The sequence below is a fragment of the Podarcis tiliguerta genome (genome assembly GCF_965153285.1).
Source record: "Podarcis tiliguerta genome assembly, chromosome: 14".
NCBI lineage: Eukaryota > Metazoa > Chordata > Lepidosauria > Squamata > Lacertidae > Podarcis > Podarcis tiliguerta.
The window spans coordinates 47,107,126-47,132,927 of NC_139547.1; the positions used below are offsets into that span (position 1 = coordinate 47,107,126).

Below are 25,802 nucleotides of genomic sequence, written 5' to 3' on the forward strand. Positions count from 1 at the left end.
CCAATTTTCCAATTGGATTGTATGACCAAAATTGGATTGTATGACCAAAAAGGAATTTGCACTAAAACACAGGTGAATTTTCATGGTGACAAACTCTTGCAGAAATGTGGAAAACCTGCCTCGCCGGGGAGTCGCACAGTTTATTATCTGACAGTCTCGGGCAGGTTACGGCAACGTAAAACACAGCATTAGAATCACGTTAAAATAAATTGTGGTGGCTTTTCACCCAGGAGCCTTGCAAGATATTTATTATTATTATTTGAATTGCCAAGTACAGTGGTGCCCCGCAAGACGAATGCCTCGCAAGACGGAAAACTCGCTAGACGAAAGGGTTTTCCATTTTCAGAGGTGCTTCGCAGGATGAATTTCTCTATGGGCTTGCTTCGCAAGACGAAAATGTCTTGCGATTCTTGAGGGGTTTTTTCGCTTCCCACCCCCTTTTTCTAAGGCGCTAAGCTGCTAATAGCCTTTTAGCAGCTAATCCGCTAATCCCTTAAGCCTTTAATAGCCGCTAATAGCCGCTAATAGCCGCTAAACCGCTAATAGCGCTAATAGCACTAATCCGCTAATAGGGTTGCTTCGCAAGACGAAAAAACCGCTAGACGAAGAGACTCGCGGAATGGATTCTTTTCGTCTTGCGAGGCACCACTGTACAGAGAAGGCAGTGAGCCTCAGCCACCTGGGCAGGCAGCACTGAATTAGTGCAGGAAAGGTCGTAAAAAGCAGCTGTTGGAGGTGCAGAAAGGCCACACACCAAAGGACAGGACCAAAGCCAGTTCTCAACTTACCCCTGAAGAGATGTAGACGGGAACAAACACCCAGGCCAACGCCAGAAGCACAAAGGTGGCCTGGAAAAAGATATAAAAATACATAAGTGTCGTCCTACACATCGGTGCATATGTGTAAAAGAAAAGGGATTTGTGCTTCGGATATAACCACTAGCTGAAATTTCCAAAGTGGTTCAACCATCCAGTTGTTCCTTTTATCTCTTGACTCCCTACTTTAGCATTCCAATCCCCTATAATGAGAAGAACATCCTGCTATGGTGTCATTTCTAGAAGGTGTTGTAAGTCTTCGTAAAGGTAAAGGGACCCCCGACCATTAGGTCCAGACGCGAACAACTCTGGGGTTGCGGTGCTCATCTCGCTTTATTAGCCGAGGGAGCTGGCGTACAGCTTCTGGGTCATGTAGCCAGCATGACTAAGCCGCTTCTGGCAAACCAGAGCAGCGCACAGAAACACCGTTTACCTTCCCGCCGGAGTGGTACCTATTTATCTATTTGCACTTCATGCTTTTGAACTGCTAGGTTGGCAGGAGTTTGCAGATGACACCAAACTGGGAGGGGTGGCTAACACCTCAGGGGACAGGATCACACTTCAAAATGACCTTGACAGATTAGAGAACTGGGCAAAAACAAACAATATGAATTTTAACAGGGAGAAATGTAAAGTATTGCACTTGGGCAAAAAAAAATGAGAGGCACAAATACAAGACGGGTGACACCTGGCTTGAGAGCAGTACATGTGAAAAGGATCTAGGAGTCTTGGTTGACCACAAACTTGACATGAGCCAACAGTGTGACACGGCAGCTAAAAAAGCCAATGCAATTCTGGGTTGCATCAATAGGAGTATAGCATCTAGATCAAGGGAAGTAATAGTGCCACTGTATTCTGCTCTGGTTAGACCTCACCTGGAGTAATGTGTCCAGTTCTGGGCACCACAGTTCAAGAAGGACACTGACAAACTCTATGATTCTATGGAACCGAGCCACGGGAGTTCACCCCGTCGCGGGGATTCGAACCGCCAACCTTCTTATCTGGAAGCCCTAGGCTCTGTGGTTTAACCCACAGCGCCATCTGCGTCCCGTAAGTCTTCATAGAATTGGTCAATTTCAGTTTCTTCAGCACTGGTAGTATATTAATAGTGAAACACAATTAAGAAGTATATTAATAGTGAAATAATTATGAAGCTCTAACTGTATGTAGGTTTTATTATATTTGTTTTTTATCTTATATTTTGGAATTGTAGATCCAGGGTTTTTTCCCCTTGAAATTTTTTTTGGGACCCCCAAGAGAGTGGAGTCCTAAGCTATAGCTTGTTTAGCTTATACGTAAATCCGGCACTACTCACGTTCCATTCGAAGCCGGCCACTGCTACTCCTCCTGCAGCCGCCGTGCCGGCCAGTCCAATGAAAAGGCTCGATCCTTCGCTGCTGGCAAAGAGCGAGGCACCGATCTGCAGGCCAAAAGCAGCCAATATTATTATTATTATTATTATTATTATTATTATTATTATTATTCCAAACAAATTGCAAAAACCCTAAGCGAATTACAAAAAAATAACAAGAAAGCATTAGAATTATCGATTGGAAAGAGTTAAACATCAGGTATTTAAACGTACCTCCCAAAGCAGCAGTAGTTAAAATGAAAATTTGTGCAACTTTTCAATAGGCTAGTGAAACAAAAATGTTTTAAGCGGGTGCCGGAAAGAAAGAGGACAGAGAAGAGTTTGGACTGAGCGCAGGGCCGTCTTTATGTGCCTTCCGGGGTGCAAAGATCTGCCCAGAGCCCCCAAATTTAGTTAATTTTGCATGAATGGTGCCGTTGAAAATGACAAGCACCACCGCTGGCGCAGCGCGTCTTCGGTAAATGAGCGCGCAAAGTCGAAAGTCCTTTAGTGAAACAGTAGGTATACATTTTGGTAATACCTAGGTATATATGCATTTTATTTTTCTAGCTTGATCAAATTATTTATTATTTCATAACAGGTAGATAGTTAAGAGCTTAGGCGGCTTCAGCGGCAGGCGCTGGGCACCCCCCAGAATTTGCACCCCCAGGTAAAGATGGCCCTGACTGAGAGGCACACAGGTCACCTGGTCCATTCATTTATTGTAGTGATACCTCGGGTTACATACGCTTCAGGTTACAGACGCTTCAGGTTACAGACTCCGCTAACCCAGAAATAGTACCTCGGGTTAAGAACTTTGCTTCAGGATGAGAACAGAAATCGCACAGCGGCAGCGGGAGGCCCCATTAGCTAAAGTGGTGCTTCAGGTTAAGAACAGACCTCCAGAACGATTTAAGTACATAACCAGAGGTATCACTGTATTTATATACCACTTTTTTCCCTCCAAGGATCTTTCAGTTGGTAAAGCATTAGACTCTTCATCTCAAGGTTGTGGGTTCGAGTCCCACGTTGGGCAAAAGATTCCTGCATCGCAGCCAGTTGGTATGTATGACCCTTGTGGTCCCTTCCAATTCTTCCCGTTCTCATTTAATCCCCCACAACAACCTTGTGAGGTAGGTTAGGCCGAGAGGCAGGCACTGGCCCACAGCCAAGTGGGGATTTGAGTGTCTCTCAGGTCCCAGTCCGACACTCCAACTAACAACTGCATGGTATTGGTATTGGCATTAGTACTGCAGCAGTTGGCTTGTGAGATGCGGGTGGCGCTGTGGGTTAAACCACAGAGCCTAGGACTTGCCGATCAGAAGGTCGGCAGTTCGAATCCCCGCAACGGGGTGAGCTCCCGTTGCTCGGTCCCAGCTCCTGCCCACCTAGCAGTTCAAAAGCACGTCTAAGTGCAAGTAGATGAATAGGTACCACTCTGGCGGGAAGGTAAACGGTGTTTCCATGCACTGCTCTGGTTCACCAGAAGCGTCTGTCATGCTGGCCACATGACCCGGAAGCTGTACGCCGGCTCCCTCGGCCAATAAAGCGAGATAAGCGCCGTAACCCCAGAGTCATCCACGACTGGACCTAACGGTCAGAGTACCTTTACCTTTACCTAGTTGGCTTGTACCCAGTGATAGTCCTACTCTGAGTAGACCCACTGAAATTAATGCACGTGTCACTTAGAGCTATTATTTCCAATGGGTCTGCTTTCCACGAAAGTGACTTTCCAAACATGCATCTAGAAATAGAAATTAGCATGTGCAAATTTTATGCAGATCTGCATTTTCTTCTGCCCTATATTGGGGGATGACGACGATGCTTGCTCTTTTTCCAACAATGCATGTAAGTCACTGCCCTCTATGAGGCTTGGATGAAACCTTATGGAGCCCCAAAATCAAACTTACCGGCCACCAGGCTATGTTCCTCCCAGCCAGGAAGTATCCACTTAAAGTGTTTCTGTTTGCCCTGCAGGAAGACTAGAAAGGCAAAGAGACAACTAAGCAGGGATGAGTGACAAACTGTGTCTAGAGCGTGGAAACCAGACAGAGATTTCCACCTGCCCCACAAAATAGCCCCCAAGTACCAGAAAGACCACCTCCTTCCCTATAGAGCAGGGGTTCTCAACCTATGGGTCCCCAGATGTTGTTGGACTACAACTCCCATCATCCCTGAGCTCTGGCCTTGCTAGCTAGGGATGATGGGAGTTGTAGTTCAACATCTGGGGACCCACAGGTTGAGAAAGGCTGCTATAGTGTGTCCTGGGTCTTTAGATCAGAAGAGGGCGCCCTCTTCATATTTCCACCACCCTGAGAAGTTGGGTAGGGGGTGGCCGGGTACAGGGCCTTCTCTGTGGCAGCCCCTAAACTGTGGAAATCCCTCCCCACAGAGGCATGCCTGGCTCCTTCTCTATATGGTTCTCATCATACTTTTGAAGATATGCCTCTTTTCCCTGGTCTTTCACAGTTGGGCTGCGTATTTTTCAGACCCACCCTCTTCTTGTTTTGAACATAGGAAGCAGCCCCACTCCTAGTCTGAACATTGGCCCATCTAACTCTATTTTGTTTACACTGACTGGCAGCAGCTCTCTGGGAATTCAGATTGGGTGGGGGGGTGCATTCCTAGCCCTAGATGCCATGGGTTGAAGCTGGAACTCTTTGCAAGCTGCAGCTGGTTCCTAAAAAGTTGTGTTTAAATTGCTTTGACCCACCCTGGCACCTTTGGGTGCAGGCAATAAACAAAATTCTGATTCAGAAAGATGATAATTGTTCCAGGCAGACATTTTCGAGACAGACACCAAAGGAGGGTGCAAAGCAGAGGTGCAGCCAGCTGAGAGGGGGCTTAGAGGGTCGGATTTAGCCACCTAGGCCTGGGGTTCAAAACCTCAGCAAAAGATTGTTGGAATCTGTTGCAAACAACACCCAACTAGATGGACCGATGTTCTGCAAAGCAGATTCCTATTTAATTTCACCCTTTATTCAAAACCAGGAGGACTAGAATCTTACTTTATTTTTAGAGACAGGATGGGTAATAATAACCATAATAATACTCCCTCTAATTTCTGACATTCAGGCGTGAGCGCTCAGTAAAAATGGCACCAGTTACGTGCAACAGGGAGATATCGGCAGGTTCTGCAGAGCATCTAGATTTGCAGAAATGCAAACAAATTCTGGTAGCGGGGGAACTAAAGGCGGGGGGAGAGAAAACAGCCCAATACGGCTGAGCATGTTCTGTGCCCAGGCAGCAGAATCCAAACTGCTTCTTTTAAAAAGATGGTATCCCCCGAATGCTCAGTGCCATTGGTCAACTGAAGCCGTCGCATAGTCGATCAGGCCATTAAACCGATTAAATATTTGCCCACCTTACCCATATCCCCACTGCCAAATTCAAAAGGAAATACGCCACGACGACGATCACATCAGTAACGCTGAAGTGGGGCGAAGGAGCGGGCATTTCAGCCGGAGGAAAGTCTTCTGCGGACATTGTGCCTGGACCCAGGAACAAAGAGTGGCCAGCCGCTTTCAAGAGTCAGGGAATTGATCATTAAACAGCCTGGGGGTTGGCCATTTGTGATTCGAGAAGCAGTACATGTGGGTGAGCTGTCTTGGCCCTGGGGCAGTCTGCCCGCTTTCTCAGCAGATACAAATGAACTGAGGGTTAATCAGAGCTACGGGGTGGGGGTGGGGCTAAATTTGCAAATTTGAATGCTGGCTGGCATTTTTGTTCCGACAAAGTAGTTCAGTGGACGTTGAAAAAAGAAAAAGAAAAACCCAAACCAATGTGCATGGCTCAGGACACACGCCCCACCTTTGCCCCCCGAGTGAGGGACCCCGGGGCTGCACGACCTGCTCACACTTGGGTGTTTTAGGATCATTCTTCAAAATGCTAAGGTGCGCCCTTCTGAACCATGTGCTCCTGCAAAACTAAAAAAAAAAAAATCTCTGATCCCTCCTACGGCCACAGCCAGAGACAAACCCTGCCAGCGCAAAACAGTGGCGCTTTCTCGGTTATGTTGGGATGATGGGAAACATTGGAGGGGACTGGGGGTCTCCTTCACATAAATCCAACGTGAAACCAACAGGACTATCCCGCTGAAGGTATTTGACCCATCCATGACTGTCCGGGGAAGGATGGATCTTGTCGTTTTCAGTTTCTCATTTTTCCAGTCTTAAGCTCAGTCTTTAGCACATCTGTGACTTTTTTAAAAAAGCAAAAAAATAAATAAATCATAGAATCATGGAGTTGGAAGAGACCACAAGGGCCATCGAGTCCAACCCCCTGCCAAGCAGGAAACACCATCAGAGCACTCCTGACATATGGTTGTCAAGCCTCTGCTTAAAGACCTCCAAAGAAGGAGACTCCACCACACTCCTTGGCAGCAAATTCCACTGTCGAACAGCTCTTACTGTCAGGAAGTTCTTCCTAATGTTTAGGTGGAATCTTCTTTCTTGTCGTTTGGATCCATTGCTCCGTGTCCGCTTCTCTGGAGCAGCAGAAAACAACCTTTCTCCCTCCTCTATGTGACATCCTTTTATATATTTGAACATGGCTATCATATCACCCCTTAAACTCCTCTTCTCCAGGCTAAACATGCCCAGCTCCCTTAGCAGTTCCTCATAAGGCATCGTTTCCAGGCCTTTGACCATTTTGACCAAATAAATGCCCTCATGAAACTCACCACCGTTCTAGGTCAAATTTCTCCTAGTATGCATTTTGGCGTGCAATTTCCCCCGATACACACAAGGCAACTTCTCATGATATATAGCATTTTTGTAGGATACATTCACTAATATGTGGGTTTTTAAGCACATTTTGGCTGGTGAACTGCGCTGCAAAATTCAGAGAAGGGTGGATGTTGAAGGATAGCTGTGTTTCAGTTCCTGCTTGGTTTTTGAAAAAGATGAATTAGATGGGTTTTGCCTTAAATGCTAACTGAATCAAGTTTCTTCCCATCCTACCCCCCCCCCCACACACACACACTCTCCACAGGTCCTTGCTTGGCAGAACCTGCACCTTGACATTTTTGTGCAATTCTCCCTTCAAATGTCTGTCCCCTCACAGGCCAACTTGTCCGCCCTTCTTCCTAAACATTGACACTCTTTTGTTAATGTGTCAGCCTTTTCGTTAGCTAGCGGCACTGTTTAATGAGCGGCTTCCGTTAAAGCCTAACCCAGGAACGCTGTTCCTGAAGCCTGTTCTGCGTTCAACGCAGGGGCAGCTGAAGAGATATCAAATTCCAACCTGACGCTCTCGAGGTGGGGATTTCGCACGTCAATGTTGCTCATGGGTGAGCTGGTTTAAGGAGGTTTGTTTCTGCAGAGTGCCCAGTTGAACAGCGTATTAGGAGGTGTGGGAATGGAAGTTTGCAAGCAAGGCTAAAAAGATTTCAGAAGGGTGAGATGAAGCCCACTGCTGCCCTTTTGCAAGGTGGGAAAAGCCTTGCAAAAACGTCAAAACGAGTTTTGTGGGGTTTTTTGAGAGGGGGAGACTGAAGGAGCGCAGAAAGCTGCCGGCACGCACACACTCATCACCCGGAATATTGTTCCGCTGACAAAAAGAACACAACCGCCGAACAAATATTTCCTAAGAAGCTCACACAAAAACAAAGTCATTTATTCTTCTCATTGCAGAAAATAAATACCAGTGCATACTCCATATGCTTTTCCTATAAAAGCACTTCTACAAAAAATGTCACTGAACTGCGTACAACAGTACAACTTTTTTTTTTACTTTTTTGGCTTGTCAGATGCGAACTTTATACAGTAGCTTTTTTTATATATTAAAAAGAAAAAGATAAAAGAATCGTTATGTAATTAACCCTTCAAAGCACTTGCAAGCAAGCTGATTCGGGGAGGAAAGGAATGTGAGCACGTAGGAGCCGTGACCCTTTTCTCCAAGGTAGAGGTGTGTGTGTTTGTGTGTGTGCGTGTGAATTTGTACCCTTAGAGCTCCATCTCCCAGGAAGTTCTCCTGCGCGAACCTCATTGAAATGACCAGGAGAGGCAGGAGACTGAGCATGCTGTTGTTCCAGCCCACGACTGCTATTTCCGTGTCCTCTGACTCCCACAGGACGCAAGGCTACAGTTTTCGCTTACAGGCAGACGAGGATAACCTGTTCTATGGGAACAGGCCCTGCGGGTCTCTCACCAGGGGAGTCATTGCCCAGGGGGATAGGGCTTCTCTTTCAAAACAACGCGGTTGGGACCCCTGGTCACCCAAACCCTCAAGAGACGCAGGGTGCTCTCCTGCACAGCCCCCAATGCATTTCAAGGAGGCTCAATAACTTCTCAAAAAGGACCATGTCCTTAACCAATGGTGCAGCTAAACGTAACAGACTAGATTTTTGTTCTTCCCCCCCCCCAATAAAAGTCTTTTTGCAAAAAAAGAAGAAAAAGGTTCTAGAAATTTCATCTACTAAATTTAAGTCATGGGGAAGGAAAGCAACTAAACAAAGTGGGCTCCATTGAAGGACAAAGTTTAAGCCACGATGCTTCACAGCTCGGTTTTCTGTGTAGATGTCCGGTTTGGCCCCTGAAAATATTTTTCCTCTTCTTCTCCTCCTCAAAGCCTTCCAAGGAACCAGTCAGTCATCCAGGCCTATATTCCTGAAAAGGTACGACATGGACTCCCCGTTATGGATTCTGCGGATGGCCTCCGAAAGGATCATGCTGATGTCCACCGTCTTAATTTTGGGGCACTGGAGCTTTTGGATCTCGTGAGGAATTGTGTTGGTGACCACAACCTGGGAAGAGAGGCAAAGAGAGTGAGGGGGGAGGTTGGAAATTAAGAAGGTGGCAGGAAGAGTCGCAGCCACAAACACCTTGGGATCACTTCTAAACAAAGCTGCAAAGGAGAGAGTGGTACATCTTCCTTGTAGCTTGTTGCTGGCAGTTCGAAAGCACACCAGTGCAAGCAGATAAATGGGTACCACTGCAGCAGGAGGGTAAACAGCGTTTCTGTGCGCTCTGGTTTCCATCACGGTGTTCTGTTGCGCCAGAAGCAGTTTAGTCCTGCTGGCCACATGACCCAGAAAGCTGTCTGTGGACAAATGCCAGCTCCCTCAACCTGAAAGCGAGATGAGCGCAGCAACCCCATAGTCACCTTTGACTGGACTTAACTGTCCATGAGTCCTTTACCTTTTTAGTACTGGATTTAAAATCAGAAACAGGAAAGTTTTTCAGTTTATCCCATTTTGCTTCGTGTTGGGAGTCAATCAAATCAAATCAAATCTTTATTATGGTCATAGACCAGAATATGTACAGCCATTTAAAATGATGAGGCTGGAGGAACATTGCCCGGCTGTGAGCGTGAAGGCCGCTCCCTACAAGGTTCTTTCCACCTGGCCTAGGGGGCAAGGCCCACACTCACCAGCCCTACTGAAGAGGCTCCTCATGAGGCCAGAGGAACATCACCGGCTAATGTTTTATTGATTTAATATGCTGTAAACCGCTTTGAGATTTTTATTAAACATATAAAGCGGTATAGAAATTTTATAAATAAATAAATAAAACCTGCAGGACGTTTTGGAAAGCTAAAAATTATTAAAACAGGAGGTGTATATATAAAAAACTATAAGAATTGTGTTGGGAGTTAGGAAGGAAGAGGAGGGGTCAGAGAGACCATGTGAGATGCTGAATAGACTTGGACCAGGGCGACCTGTGTTCAAATCTCCTACTCAGCCACTGTGACCTCACAGCAGCCACACTCAGCCAGACCTATGCCTTGGGGATCTTGTAGGACTTAACAGCTTCCTTCTGGCCCCATCTGATCCGAGCAGCCTGCTGGATCTGGGTTCCTGGCCCACCTAGTCCAGCATCCTGTTCTCAGAGTGGCCAAGCAGACGCCCGTGGAAAACCCACAAGCAGGATCCGAGCACAAGAGCTTCTCTTCCTCCTGTGGCTTCCAGCAGCTGGTATTCGGAAGCATTGCTGCCTCTTGGCTGTGGTGGGAGAGCGCAGCAATCCTGGCTACAAGCCATGATACCCCTTATCCTCCAGGAATTTGTCTTAACGCTCTTTTTTTAAAAAATAAAAATTGGAATTTTATTTACAACATAACATAACCCCACCCTAATACAGAAACCCACCCTCATTAAACGTGAACATAACATACAATGAGCATAACATACAACAATACAAACAACCAAATAAAAGACTTCCTTTATCTGGCCTCATTAACTTCTTATAAGCTGTTTCCTTTATGAATAATTATTAAGATTTTTCTAATTGTAACTTAAATATCCACAAAGTCTCCTGCAGACATTACTTGAAACAAGTCCAGATATGTATTTTAGGGCACTGTTTTGTGAAGTATTCTCTGAATTCCCCCCATGCTTTTTGAAACTCTTGTCTAGTGTGATCTAATTGCCTCTGTTAAACTAGCCAGTTCAATATACTCTAACAGTTTGTCTTGCCGTTCCTTTTTTGTTGGCACAGTTTCTTTTTCCCCAGTTTTTAGCAATTAATGCTCTTAATGCTCTTTTGAAGTCATCCAAGATGGCAGCCGCCACTTCTTCCTGTGGCAGCATGTTCCAAAGGTTAACTATGCGCTGACCTTTAAGGGCAGGATGCAAGAATGAGAAGTCTGAACAGAGGAGCAGCTGCTGAATCAGCAGCCAGGGCCTAAGCGCACACACTTCTAGGCAGGTCTGTGTAGCCACGGATTGTGCTTGCTACAGAACACCTGAAGGCCCAGAAAGGAACAGCATCGTGGCTGGAGGAGGGTGAGGAAATGCTTATTTGGACTGTTTAAAAAAACTGGGGTTTTTAGGTCTCTGGAAAAAAGACTGGTGGCTTTGCTAGACCCCGATTCCGTTTATTTCCAGTAGGTTCCCCAACATTTCCATTGCTCTTATCATTACTTATTAAATGGTGTATACATCCGTAGATCTCAGGGCAGCTCACAACAATCTGTAGATCTCGGCTTGTTCTATCAGTAAAGTTTTATTGGTGGTTTTTAAGTTGCCTTGATGCTCCTTTTTTGCTCTCTCTGTGTGTAAACTGGCTTACAAATGCTAAATTCTGCCATTTTCAGAGGGGCACAAAAATGCCCCCCCCCCTTCACCACCTCACTTGCGTGAGGCAAATGTCGGCAGTTTTTTCTAAGGCCCTCAGCTTTGGAAGCTCCCTGCAAGATCCCCTCACACTGTCATTTTCACAACCAAGAGCTGTTGTCTCAAGCGCCTCATCCCACACTTAACGCGAAAGTCCCACACACACTGTTCCCAGGAAAAAAATATGGGTAGTTTTAGGAGCTTTGTGGCTACAGAATCCGAGTCAGATCCTCTCGATCTAGAGCTCATCTAGTTTGCAAAGTTAGCATCCGTAGGCACACGCTGCCATTTCGGGGGAAACGAGCCCATTCTGCTTGCTTACCTCGTCGATTGCAGACTCCTCTATCAACCGGGGGGCATCCGAGGAAAGGAGGCCGTGGGTGGCCATGACAAAAATCTTGTAGGCGCCTCTCTCTTTGAGCGTCTCAGCAGCAGCCAGGAAGCTGTCTACGTCGTCTATTATGTCGTCCTGGCCAAGAGGACATGAGAAGAGGATTATCAGTTGTTGGGTTGGAAATAACTGGCAGACGAGCCGAAGGTGTGCATGTGGGAGGCGTCTCAAGCTTGAGGCTAAGAGCCTGTCCCTTTTATTGTATATTGGGGTCTATTGCACCATATATGCTCGGTGCTGATTGGATACACGTGGGCAACGTTCAAGCGTCGCACATATTACATACATAGTGTGTAGGGTTACATACATACATACGCATCAATAGATAGAGAGAGAGAGAGCACAGGAACATGACAATCTCTGATAGATAGGGATGGCAGGGATTATAAGAGTGCACTTAACATTCTTCTAGTCTGTGGTAATAAACAAGGGAAGTTTATAGTTAGATTACAGGGTCATGACATCAGCTTAGCTTAGGATCTTTCCGTACCAGTGTACCATACCAGGGTCGAACAGAGAAGGCACAAAGTGAGTGCTTTTCGCCTACGCAGCACCTCTGAGATATGCAGCAATAGAACAGACACACACACACGAAAGACAGGACGAATCCCTCTAGGCATACACAGGGATCCAGGATACCCACTCTACAATCAGTGTTGCCTCAACGAGGCCACCGGAGGGAAGTGGAAGGCCTCTAGAGCCACTTACAGGCCACTAACTGATTGCCCACCTCTTTGCTGAAGAGAGGAGGGCGGAACCATTTTTTAAGGGCCAGATTTCCTTCTGGGCAATATTCTGGGGGCCACATGCCACTGGTGGGTGGGGCATTAAATGCAAACTTTTTTCTGTCTCCTACCCCAGTGGCAAAGCTGCATGCTCCAGCACCAGGGGCAGAGAGCAGGCAGGGGTGTCGCTAGCACGCGTCCCGTGGGGTGTGGCGTGCGTCCTGGGGGTGTGGCATGCTGCCCCATGGGGCATGGCACACGTCCTGGGGGCGTGGCGTGGCACGTCGGAGGGGCAGCCACAATGGTACCCCCCTCCCCGATGGTGCCAGGGGCGATGCGCTCCCCCCATTCCTTCGCCAGTGCCCTACCCCGATGCCCCAAGTGTGAAGCAGGGAGAGAGGGAACACATCACTGATTTATCAGACATCGCTTGGTTGCAAAAAAAACCCAACAAAAAACAACAACCTTAAAGTGTTTTACGAAAAGACAAAACAATAAGAATTTACAACCGTGCTTTAAAACATTCAAGTTACAGTACTAAAACAGATTAAAATTACTCCGGCTTTCTAAATGTTTGGCCAGGGTCGTCTAAACCAGAAAGATTTTAGCAAGCGCCAATAAAGTGCAGAGAAGCTGCCTGCTTGATATCAAGCAGGCAGGGAGTTCCCAATGTAGGTAAAGGTAAAGGAATCCCTGCCCGTACGGGCCAGTCTTGACAGACTCTAGGGTTGTGCGCCCATCTCACTCAAGAGGCCGGGGGCCAGCGCTGTCCGAAGACACTTCCCGGTCACGTGGCCAGCGTGACATCGCTGCTCTGGCGAGCCAGAGCCGCACACGGAAACACCGTTTACCTTCCCGCTAGTAAGCGGTCCCTATTTATCTACTTGCACCCGAGAGTGCTTTCGAACTGCTAGGTTGGCAGGCGCTGGGACCGAACAACGGGAGCGCACCCCGCCATGGGGATTCGAACTGCCGACCTTTCGATCGGCAAGTCCTAGGCGCTGAGGCTTTAACCCACAGCGCCACCCGCGTCCCTTTCCCAATGTAGGTACTGCCACACAAAATGATTTGATTTCTTACCAATATGGAACGCATATTGTGTGGCACCTGCAGTAGTGCCAATTCCGCAGAATGAAGCAGTGGAGTTGCTACATGTAGGTTAAGGCGATCCAATAGGTAAACTGGTCCCAGGTAGTTAAGGGCTATATGGACTAATAGCACCACCACAAACTTTTTTCCCATTTCAAAGCATGATTTTTGTGCTGATCGCACTTCTGTCCATCCGTCCAAATGTGCCTCTTAGCATTCCAAACTGCCCATTCAGACTCCTCACCCTTACTAACTAGCATCACAAATGGAAAATAGCCTTTACAGCTCTGTGGCTCCAGTCTATCCCCCCTGCCATTGCTGAAAGGACACTCTCGCTGGATCCCTTATGAGTAGAAAGCTTGCACATGTGGAATATTTACCCTGCTACCCACCTGTTTTGCCCAATCCACAAGGACTTAAGAACAGCCTTGTTCAAAGATTTGAATCTCCCAGTAGGGAGATCGATTGTATATTTAACTTTCAGTTTGGGGACAGGCCCACCTACACTTCTGAAAAGCGGCCTGTTTTGTCTTGAGCGACAATTTTAAGGAGAAAATTTGTAGGGATGGAAAGTTTAAATTCTTCAGGGAAGCAAACCCTTATCTGACAAAACACTTGGTTTTATTAATTATTTTAACTGTGGAATGTATTTCATTCTGTTTGATGTATTTTATCTTTTGCAATGGCTTCGGCTAAACTAAGAAAGAACATATTTGTATATTGCAAAGCATTTCCAGCGATAACAGCCGCCGAGTCCCAAATGACAAACCACTGTAGACAATTTCTCTAACCAAGCAGGCCACAGCGAGACATAGCGGGGATATATGCATTCCCACAGGCCCGAAGTGTTTTGATTTTGTGAAGCTTAATGAGGTACATAATGGATTTGCTTTTCACACTTGCAAACGTGATAATGGAAACAGACATAGAGCGCTCAGCCTTCCCCAATCTGGCAAACTCAGTGTATTTCTTGGACTACAACTCCCATCAGCCCCAAGTAGCCAGGCCAATAGTAAAGGATGATGAGAAGCTTGGTCCAAAACATCTGGAAGACCCAGGCCTTTAATTGCACAGGTTATTTATTCCTTTCACCAGATATACTCTAATCTCTCCGTACCAGCGTCTTAAAAGTCCACCCTTCCTAGGAAAACTAAATCCTCCAGCCAACGCACAAATCTTTCAACAGCTGTTGTGCTAGATTATTCCGCAGCCTCTCCATTCCCATGCGGCAAGGGATATGAAGGTTGCCTCTGTCAGTAAAAACAGCCATCACTGGAGTTTGTTATCTGATGATAACAACAACAACAACTTATTATTTGTACCCCGCCCATCTGGCTGGGTTTCCCCAGCCACTCTGGGCGGCTTCCATAGAAACCAAAAATACACTAAAATATCACAGATTAAAAACTTCCCTGAACAGGGCTGCCTTCAGATGTCTTCTGAATGTCAGGTAGTTATTTATCGCTTTGGCATCTGATGGGAGGGCGTTCCACAGGGCAGGCGCCACTACCGAGAAGGCCCTCTGCCTGGTTCCCTGTAGCTTTGCTTCTCGCAATGAGGGAACCGCCAGAAGGCCCTCGGAGCTGGACCTCAGTGTCCGGGCAGAACGATGGGGGTGGAGAATCTCCTTCAGGTATACTGGGCCAAGGCCGTTTAGGGCTTTAAAGGTCAACACCAGCACTTTGAATTGTGCTTGGAAACGTACTGGGAGTCAATGTAGGTCTTTCAAGACCGGTGTTATGTGGTCTCGGCGGCCGCCCCCAGTCACCAGTCTAGCTGCCGCATTCTGGATTAGTTGTAGTTTCCGAGTCACCTTCAAAGGTAGCCCCACGTAGAGCGCATTGCAGTAGTCCAAGCGGGAGATAACTAGAGCATGCACCACTCTGGCGAGACAATCCGCGGGCAGGTAGGGTCTCAGCCTGCGTACCAGATGGAGCTGGTAGATAGCTGCCCTGGATACAGAATTGACCTGCGCCTCCATGGACAGCTGTGAGTCCAAAATGACTCCCAGGCTGCGCACCTGGTCCTTCAGCAGCACAGTTACCCTATTCAGGACCTATCCACACCAGACCGCCCCCTGTCCCCCCAAAACAGTACTCCTGTCTTGTCAGGATTCAATTTCAATCCATTAGCCGCCATCCATCCTCCAACCGCCTCCAGGCACTGATGCAAGAACTGGATGAGCAGCTCAGCTAATAACCACGGGGTGGAGAATAATCATTAGCCACTTTAATGTTGTTGAAAACGTGTTAACTTTAAACAAACCGGAAGACTGAACAGGAGTAGAAAGATTAAGTTAAAAGAAGAAGAAGAAAAAGAGCTTGTTAAAAGCAAATACTAGTCTCCTCCCACTACTGGAAGCCTTTTGATCTGAATCAGGAACGCCAATGGAATGGGAATCAATGGCTGGAATTTCAGCTTCCCATTAAAAGCTGAGGAAGTGCTCCCTTTAATTCAGAGCAGCCCAGTGTGCTCACAAGGAGCAGCCTTTCAGTTTTGGCAGCCAGACCTGATAAATGTGACCCAGATTTTCTTGGCGGCACCTTGAACCCAATTACCTCCAAGCAGGTGACACAGTAAGGCAAGAGGCCATTTAAAAACACCAGCGCAAAAGCAGCACAGTATTACCACAGGCTGTGCGCCCTGAAGCTGAGTGGCACATTCAGTTTTGTGGGGTTGTGCGCCCATCTCACTTAAGAGGCCGGGGGCCAGTGCTGTCCGGAGACACTTACGGGTCACGTGGCGAGCGTGACAAAGCTGCATCTGGCGAGCCAGCGCAGCACACGGAACGCCGTTTACCTTCCCGCTGGTAAGTGGTCCCTATTTATCTACTTGCACCCGAGGGTGCTTTCAAACTGCTAGGTTGGCAGGCGCTGGGACCGAACGACGGGAGTGCACCCTGCCGCGGGGATTTGAACCGCCGACCTTTCGATCGGCAAGTCCTAGGTGCTGAGGCTTTAACCCACAGCGCCACCTGCGTCCCTTTGTATTAGTATAGAAAGCCCTTAATAAGCTGGGACCACTTTACTTATGAGCTCGCCTTTCCCTCCCCCCATGTGCCCACTAGACTGCTTCAATTGACGGAATTGACACTACTACAGGTGCCAAACCATCACAAGGTGACGTATAATAATAATAATTTATTTATTATTATTTATATCCCACCCATCTGGCTGGGTTTCCCCAGCCACTTAAGATCACTGCCAATCCAGACCTCACCCTCCTTAAATTTCTCCCAAAGGGAAAAAGTACACACTGAAAACCTACATTGGTGGGAGTTTGGGCCATGGACAGAAGCAATAATTAGGGATTTGGGTCCCAATTCCCCCTTGGAGAATATATATAAGGCCCCTTAGGACAGTGGTGGCCAAACTTGGCCCTCCAGCTGTTTTGGGACTACAACTCGCATCGTGCTTGACCACTGGTCCTGTTAGCTAGGGATGATGGGAGTTGTAGTCCCAAAACAGCTGGAGGGCCAAGTTTGGCCATGCCTGCCTTAGGATCTTTCTTCATCTGAGTGACCCTGGCTGGGAAGGGGGATTCAAAAACCACAGCCGCACCACGTGAATGACACATCCCAGCAGCTGAGAAATGCTCCCCAAAGTATCTTTGAGCCAGAGGAAATTTAAAGACTATTTACAGAAACATTATAAGATAATGAATGCTTGATGACATCGGATTGATGGGGAATGGTTATTAGTTGAAAAGTGAATAGAGAAAGACCCAATACTTTTATCAGATTTAAGGAAATGCAACTATCTATTAGACTATAAGATTATTAGAAAATCAAAATACGACAGAGGGAAAGAATTTGCAGATAGAATATTTGATTGGGAATACAGGAAAGGGAGGTCTGGGGAAGTCAGAGAAACAAGATAATGCAAAGAATACAAGGAGACAAAAACTGTTTTTAAATTATTATTTTTTTTGTATTTTTGTGTGTTGTAGTGTTTCTTCTTTTGTTCCTTTATTGTGATGCTGTTAGTTTATTGTTGTTATATGTCTGTTGTAAAACTCAATAAAATATTAATATAAAAAAAAAAAAGTATCTTTGAGCCAGCAAGCACGATTGCCTAGAATCGCATTCCCCACCCCTGGTTTAAGAGAATAAATGGCACAGAAGCTGGAGTTCTTGGGAAGATATAGGGCAGCCTGGGAATTTAGCGTCTCATGTAATCACTATCAGCTGCTTGACGAGTTACAGCCCTTATCTTGAGGCTGGCATTAGAGTTCCCAAGAACATCCGCCCATTCTTAATTGGGAATATTCTGCAGCTGGGCACGTCCCAGGCTTTCATCTCCAGACTAGTTCTAGGGAGTCTGGTTTGTCTGCCCACGTATTCGGTTGTGGAATAACATGTGGGCTGTCCCCATGCAAAAGGGTCTGAAACATTTTTCACTTCCTTGTTTGTTGCCCTTGCCTTCCTCTCCTGCTAACTGCGGGTGCCTGATTTTCGAACCGTATTTTGTCGGGGAGGGGAGTTGAGGTTGGTAGGAAAGGGGTATTGTAACTTTAGCTAGTCAAGTCTTTCTTATTTTCAGTGCGTGCTGGTTCTGTAATTCAAATTTTTACAGTCTGTCTTACTTCCTGGAAATCATATTTTTTTGCACTGTGTTCCAGTATCAACTCTGCAGTCTCTTATTAGTTCAAATAAATCTTGCTGCTATAAGGGCCAGTGTGGCATAGTGGTTAGAGTGCTGGACTAGGACCTGGGAGACCAGGGTTCGAATCACCACTCAGCTGTGAAAGCTCACTGGGTGACCTTGGGCCATAGCTGTCAACTTTTCCCTTTTCTTGCGAGGAATCCTATTCAGAATAAGGGAATTTCCCTTTTAAAAAGGGAAACGTTGACAGCTATGCCTTCGGCCAGTCACTCACTTTCAGCCCTAATGAGTGAGGGTTGCTGTAAGGATAAAATGAGGGGGGGGATGCTTATGCCACCTTGAGCTCCTTGATAGAAAAGTGGGGTGTAGATGCAAATAATAAGAACAACAACAACAACAACAGGTGTGAATTATCAGATTCAAACTACAAGAAAGGAGATTCCAACTAAACATCAGGAGGAACTTTCTGACAGTAAGAGCTGTTCGACAGTGGAATGGACTCCTTTGGAAGGTAATGGACTCTCCTCCCTTAGAGGTTTTTAAGCAGAGGTTGGATAGCCATCTGTTGTGGTTGCTTTAGGTGGGGGTTGTTCTAGATCAGTGTTTTTCAACCTTTTTTGGGCAAAGGCACACTTGTTTCATAAAAAAATCACGAGGCACACCACCATTAGAAAATGTTAAAAAATTTAACTCTGTGCCTATATTGACTATATATAAAGTAATTCTCTTGAATAGGAATCAAATAAACACAAATCAAATAAACACAAACACTTAACATCAGTGGTGGGACTCAAAAATTTTAGTAACCGGTTCCGACATTCAAGCATGGTTTAATATTTTTTTCTTTAATGGCAAACAAAAACGTTGCGGACCGTTCTCTGCTCAGCGGGGATCGATCCGCTGATCCCCGCTGAGCCGGCGGGAGATGTCAGAGCCCCGCTGCTCTCTATGGGGAATCGGATGAGAGCGGACCGCCTGTCCGCTCTCATCCGATCCCATCCGATCTGATCCCCACCCAGGACAGATGGAAAATAGGGTGGACACAGTCCGGCGCCCGCCTAGTGGGCGAAAATTTGACTTTTTTTTTTTAATCTTTCGAATTTTTCAATTTTTCCCACGGCACACCAGGCAACATCTCGCGGCACACTAGTGTGCCGCGGAACAGTGGTTGAAAAACACTGTTCTAGATGGCCCTCGGGGTCCCTTCCAACTCTACAATCCTGATTCTAGATCATCTTGGGTCACTAAGGCTACAGACACCGAGTTCCCCTCCCCTCCTGCTTTTCTACTGGGGGACTGCAGGTGTTGCAGAAATCCCTGGAAGGCAGGTTCCTGAACGTGGACCCCTGCTGCCTCGTAAGTCAGTAGATGGTGGCAGTATACCGTGGACCAGGATTTCATTTTTTAAATTGATTTGGGGGACACAGAAACACACGCGCATCTTGACAGCATCTTTCCACGTGACGTTCTCAAACACTAAAAGGCAATTCAGAATCTGCAGGTTGCTGCAGTAAGGCAGCTACATACCACGATGATGGCTATCCTTCCGCCCACATCTCCGACAACCGTGATGGGAGGTTTCTCTTTTGGAATCAACACTGGTTAAAAAGGGGAGAAAGAAAGGAGTCTTATAATGTTGCAGTAGACCTCCCGCTTTTAGCATTCCTCTTAGTTACAGGGTGTTCTCTCGGGAGATGCTTCCCCCACTCATTGTGACTCCAGCAAACCAGGCCAGGTTCCACCTCCTACTGACAGCAACGACCCCTGCTGGTCACACCAAAAGCTGTCCTTGCTGACACCAACAACCCCTACAGCAAAACCATTAGGAGAGAGAGAGAGAGAGAGAGAGAGAGAGAGAGAGAGAACGAACACAAAAGGCCTTATGGAATCACAAGCTCCATAAAGCAAGTGCCACCCATGATTGTGCTTAGCAGGGGTGGGAGTCCTGTGGTCCTCTGTCTACTGGCAGACTCCCTCACGCAGGGCCTGAAGGCTCAGGGATGAGAGGAGCTGGGAATCGTATCTGCAAGGCCAGGAGCTCCCTATACATCAGGGGTCAGCAAACTTTTTCAGCAGGGGGCCAGTCCACTGTTCCTCAGACCTTGTGGGGGGCCGGACTATATTTTTGGGGAGAAATGAATGAATTCCTATGCCCCACAAACAACCCAGAGGTGCATTTTAAATAAAAGCACACATTCTTACTCATGCAAAAACACCAGGCAGGCCCCACAAATCACCCAGAGATACATTTGAAATAAAAATACACGTTCTACTCATGTAAAAATACACTGATTCCCAGACCGTCCGCGGGCCAGATTTAAAAGGTGATTGGGCCGGATCCGGCCCCTGGGCCTTAGTTTGCCTACCCATTGCTATAGATGGAGCATCTTAAAATGGCTATCACTGCAACAGGAAGGGTATCTGAGGAGGCAGGAAGGGCCCTCCAGTAAGACCTGTCCAGTCTGAATGGAGACATGTGGCTTCCCCGTTGCAGGAATCCCCACCATAGGAAGCCAAGCCATCCACTGTCAAGGACAGAGGGCTGATTTCACTACCAGCAGCAGCATGCAATATGCAGCACAACCAATTTTCCCCATAGGAATGAATGGCAGGCTTTCACTAGTATGGGAGAAGGTCACAAGAGATGCTGAGGGGCACAGTGTGGATGGGCTACACCAGGTAAAAGGTAAAGGACCCTTGGAAAGTTAAGCCCAGTCAAAGGCGACTATGGGGTTGCTGCACTCATCTCGCTTTCAGGCCGAGGAAGCTGGCGTTTGCCTGCAGACAGCTTTCTGGGTCATGTGCCAGCATGACTAAACTGCTTCTGGCGCAACGGAACACCGTGACAAGTGGCAGAATGCACGGAAACGCCATTTACCTTCCCGCCACAGTGGTACCTATTTATCTACTTGCACTGGCGTGCTTTCGAACTGCTAGGTTGGCAGGAGCTGGGACAGAGCAACGGGAGCTCACGGCGTTGCGGGGATTCGAACTGCCGACCTTCTGATTGGCAAGCCCAAGAGGCTCAGTGGTTTAGACCACAGCGCCACTGGCGTCCCTCCTTGCTAGTCCAGCGGCACTTGGGAGCCTTGTTTGCTTGTATCTGCTTGCCCTCCGGTCATGCAAGAGGGGGCACTGAGTTTTACTCATACGTTCATTGCATCTTTTTCAGAGTTTTGAGCAAGAGGATTGGGGGGGGCAGAATCAAATGCACATTTCAACCGGCTGCATTACAAATGTACCCTGTTTTGTGGCACACCACACTAAGAGACTCATTGGAAGGACAGATCCTGAAGCTGAGGCTCCAGTACTTTGGCCACCTCATGAGAAGAGAAGACTCCCTGGAAAAGACCCTGATGTTGGGAAAGATGGAGGGCACAAGGAGAAAGGGCGGCAGAGGACGAGATGGTTGGACAGTGTTCTCGAAGCTACAAACATGAGTCTGACCAAACTGCAGGAGGCAGTGGAAGACAGGAGTGCCTGGCGCGCTCTGGTCCATGGGGTCACGAAGAGTCGGACACGACTAAACAACAACACTAAGAGACACAAGAGGGCTTGGCATGGGTCAAGGATGATGCCAAACGCTGCAAATCATGGTACCATCCAACAACAACAACAGGGGGCATGAAACAGGCCCAAGTTTTCCATAACCAGAAAGAGAAAGACTTTAAATGCAAAGTCTCGAGCATAACAGGGAAGGGGCAGGGGATTTTCCCACCAGAACTTGCAGCAAACACATCCAAACCCTGTAACTCAGGCTACATCCACAGCATTTAAAGCACGTGGCTTCTCTCAAGGTTTGCTGGGAACTGTAGTTTACAACTCCCAGCACCCTTGATGATCTACAGTTCCCAAGATTCTTTATTTTGCATGGGAGGGGGCGAGTCGTGCTTAAATTGTATTGGGTGGATATGCCTTTACAAGAGAGGAAGATGCCCACTGTGAATGCATGTCTCCTTTTAAGGACACCCACCCCAACCAGTAGGGGCCCTCCTCTCACGCGAGGTTACTTACTGGGTATCTCTAAACTAGGGTGAATGGCAGCTGCACTTTTAGCCGTCGGGGGCGAATGGCGGCCGTCCACCAGGTCGGACTCTGCATCTTGAGCCTCCCCGTGTATCACTGCGATCCCCAGTCTCAAGCGCTCTGCAAACGACTGAGCCCTGCAGACAAGGGGCAAGGACGTTAGAAAACACGTCCGTCCCCAAGGAAAAGCCAGCAAAGAAACAGCCATACAAGCACAGGAGGGAAGGCAAGCAGGCAGCACTCTTCCAAGAGTGTTAAGCTGACGGGTGATCAGGGCAAGTTGGTGCCAAATTGATCCAGTTCAGCATTTCCTAACCTAGTGTTGGACTACAACTCCCGTCATCCCTGTTGAAATACTGCCAGGGAGACAACGGCCATCATGACTCCATGTCGCCTCCGGACGGTCCATCGATCTCCCGTAGATACAGTATCAGTCAATTAGCGACACGAGCCTCAGAAATAACATGCCACATTCCAAGGCTGGTGCACGCTCTTTCAGCAGGGTTCGCACAGCGAAAGATGCACCCAGGAGAGCATTATTTACAACTTTATTCAGCGTTGGTCAGAACAAAGAAAAAACATGACTGCCTGCTTCGATGTTCAGGCGCAGAGAGAGAGAAACAAAAGCAATAGACAAAACAGAAACTTCCTGTGAACAGGAAATACACAGGCTGTGACACAACAACCTGCTCCCTTCTTAAGGTGGAACGGAAATATCCTAACAATCCCTAGCTAGCAGGACCAGTGGTCAGGGATGGTGGGAGTTGTAGGCTAACAACAGCTTGGGGACCCAAGTTTGAGAAACCACTGATCTAGTTCCTAAGATGCAAGTAATAAATAAATAAATGCCAAGAGGGTTCGTGGAATCATCGATCCCCACTGCTATCTTTGCATCCAAAGAAGCTGGATGTTGGAAGATTCAGGGCGGACGAAAGAAAGACCTTCTTCACGCAGCGCATAATTAAACTGTGGCGCTTGCTCCCACAGGGGGCAGTGATGGCCACCAACCCAGATGTCTTTAAAAGAGAACTGGGCGAATTCATGGAGGGGGTTCTCAGTGGCTACTGCCAAGCTCTGCCTCCACTGTCGGAGGTACAGTGGTACCTCGGATTAAGTACTTAATTCGTTCCGGAGGTCCGTTCTTAACCTGAAACTGTTCTTAACCTGAAGCACCACTTTAGCTAATGGGGCCTCCTGCTGCTGCGCCGCCAGAGCACGATTTCTGTTCTCATTCTGAAGCAAAGTTCTTAACCTGAAACACTATTTCTGGGTTAGCGGAGTCTGCAACCTGAAGCGTATGTAACCCGAGGTACCACTGTACTACGCCTGGGAATACCAGCTGCTGTGAATCACAAGTGGGGAGAGCACTGGTGCCCTCAGGTCTTGCTTGTAGGAATGGTGGATTTGATTTAAACCAAATCAATTTAAATCACTAGTCAGTAAGACTTGATTTAAATCATCCCCCCCCCCCAAAGACTCATTCTTAATATTTACAACCAGAGGAAGGTTTCGTTTTTGGAATAATATATTTTCAGTGTAGTTTTTCCAGTAACATCAAAAATTAATGATTTGGTTATACTATTAGAAATACATAGACAGATCATTATGAAATTATTGTGAGGTTTAATAAGTTAACTGTTTGTATTTGGATAACTTTTCTGCTGTATTTTATTAGAAGGAGAAAAACAATCATTTCCTTAATAACAATTTTAAAAAATTATTTGACTAAAACAATATTATAGCATATGTATCTATGTTTGTTAACTGATGTGGTTAAACGTATTTTTTATATATAAAAAAAAACTTAGGCTGATTTTTAGCACACTGGAAAAAACGTAAAACAAATCCTTATTTGCTGATGAATAGCCTTTGGACTATAATGTAACCATAATAGAAAATCTTTAGGAAGTTTTTTCCTCCAAAAGCATTTTATTTTAAAAATATGATTTAAATAAAAAAAATCGGGGTTTTTTTAAAATAAAAAAAATTGATTTTTATCCACCCTGCTTGTAGGCTTCCCACAACGGCAGCTTTGTCCTCTATGAGAACAGGATGCTGGACTAGATGGGCCATTGGCTTGACAAAGCAGGCTCTTCTTATGGTTGTTTGTTGTAAACACAGATCACAAGTCCCCTCATGTATCTAGTCCAGAATCCCCATTCCCTGCGGTGGCCACCTGGGCACCTCTGGGAAGATCACAAATGGGGACCTGAGGACAACAGCTCTCTCCTGCTGCCAATTCTCCAACAACTGGTAACGTAAGAGGCATGGCGCCTGGAACCTGGAGGCTGCATCTAACCGCCCTGACTGTGGACAACCTCATCCTCCATGAATTTATTCCATCCCCTCTCAAAGACACCTAAGCTGGTGGGAGTCACACCTTGCGGTGAGCTCCATTGGTTTAAGGATGTGCTCTGTGAAATGCTTCCTGAGCAAACCGTTTTGTATGACTGGCTTTTCGGACTGATGAAGCGTGTAGCGAAACCTGTAATATATCCGGAGAACAGGTCTCCTTTTGCCCACTTGCATTATTCTCAGCAGGCTGGTGGCTTTGATTTGCCTTTCTGTGATTGATCCATGCATGCGGCTTTATGTTTCCAACTCAAGACCCATTGAAGAACATCTCATCCAGTTCAATCTTTGGAAAAACAGCTTTGGAAAACTTTTTAATATTCTCCAGGGTGCTACCCTTGCCGTTGTGGCAGCACAGAGTTGCCATCCTGTGATTGGACTTACGCTACTTGTTGAACGGTTCATTTATCCAGTCTGTATAACGTTTACTGCACATGTAACTTGTTAAGGTAGAGTTGTATAATTATCCACTCCATGTTTACAGTATCTCCAGGCTTTGTTTTGCACATGGCACCTTAGTATGTTTGTTTTTTGAATGGTTAACAGTCTATCTCTATTCTAGCTATTATTCTAGTAAATTTGGTTTTATACTTATAAGCCAGTTTGTGGTGTTGTTGTTTTGTTGTATTATTATTATTACTGTCACCACATTTGATACTTTGTGTATATACTTTGCTGTCCTGATAATCGCCCACCGTTCAGTTTCACTAAAGGACTCCCCACCCCCAGACCCAGCAAATATGGCAGTTATTTTGTGACTGGCACTCTCTCAAAATTGGAAAAGTGCCCACTGGTCCAGAACAGCTGTTGGCTCCGGCATTAGTTTAATAAGCAGAAATGCACACAACTTGGTTCGGAGCCAAGACCCGCTGCCCACCCTTGCAAATTATTATGGTATCGACCCCTATCTGGAGTGAAACTTCAGGTGTTAAAAGAAGATAGTTAGTGCTGCAGAGTAACATGGTTTTGGAGTACCCACCCACCTCTTTGCAGATGCAGGAGATTTGGCCACGATCACAGCATTTCTATAGTCTGGAATCTGAAAAAAACAAACACAAACACATGAAATGGGCTGTGTGTGCCTTCGGTCTGATCGGATTCTTGTGATCGTGTTCATTTTTTTAATTCCCAACACAGAAGCAAAAACACTGTTTCCCCTTTCCCCCCAAGAAACTTTTCCCCTTTTATGAGTTTGCCCTGCCCAGAGAGGACAGGGCTTAGGAACATTTCTGTAAGTCAGCAGCAAAATATTACATGTCCTAAATGGTATAATTCCAATGACAATGGACTGTTAGTTGTAAGCTCATGTTCTTAACTGCTTCCCCTCCCCAAACCCTCATTTTTGGTCCTCGTCTGGACTGCAGTGACATCAAGAACATCTTGCCAGCCTAGTT

General features: G+C 46.6%; 3 protein-coding genes across 10 annotated transcripts in view; 1 reads left to right on the forward strand and 2 right to left on the reverse strand.

Annotated features, from left to right (window-relative positions):
* The window catches only part of SLC5A10 (solute carrier family 5 member 10), a 118,020-nt gene extending 112,123 nt beyond the window's left edge, over window positions 1-5,897 (reverse strand). Inside the window, exons 1-4 of the mRNA XM_083413536.1 lie at window positions 5,536-5,897; window positions 4,077-4,148; window positions 2,131-2,235; window positions 789-848 (exon numbers count right to left, since the gene is read on the reverse strand). Of these exons, the coding sequence (XP_083269662.1) occupies window positions 789-848; window positions 2,131-2,235; window positions 4,077-4,148; window positions 5,536-5,652 (354 nt within the window). The 5' untranslated portion in view covers window positions 5,653-5,897. The remainder of the gene's footprint in view (window positions 1-788; window positions 849-2,130; window positions 2,236-4,076; window positions 4,149-5,535) is intronic.
* The window catches only part of LOC310664458 (uncharacterized protein), a 541,032-nt gene that overhangs the window by 138,842 nt on the left and 376,388 nt on the right, over window positions 1-25,802 (forward strand). The window lies entirely within an intron of this gene.
* The window catches only part of PRPSAP2 (phosphoribosyl pyrophosphate synthetase associated protein 2), a 38,719-nt gene continuing 20,683 nt past the window's right edge, over window positions 7,767-25,802 (reverse strand). For all 8 annotated transcript variants that reach the window (XM_083413698.1, XM_083413695.1, XM_083413696.1 and 5 more), the window contains exons 8-12: window positions 25,392-25,447; window positions 22,045-22,193; window positions 19,558-19,628; window positions 11,544-11,690; window positions 7,767-8,911 (exon numbers count right to left, since the gene is read on the reverse strand). In XM_083413698.1, the coding sequence (XP_083269824.1) occupies window positions 8,753-8,911; window positions 11,544-11,690; window positions 19,558-19,628; window positions 22,045-22,193; window positions 25,392-25,447 (582 nt within the window). In that variant the 3' untranslated portion in view covers window positions 7,767-8,752. The remainder of the gene's footprint in view (window positions 8,912-11,543; window positions 11,691-19,557; window positions 19,629-22,044; window positions 22,194-25,391; window positions 25,448-25,802) is intronic.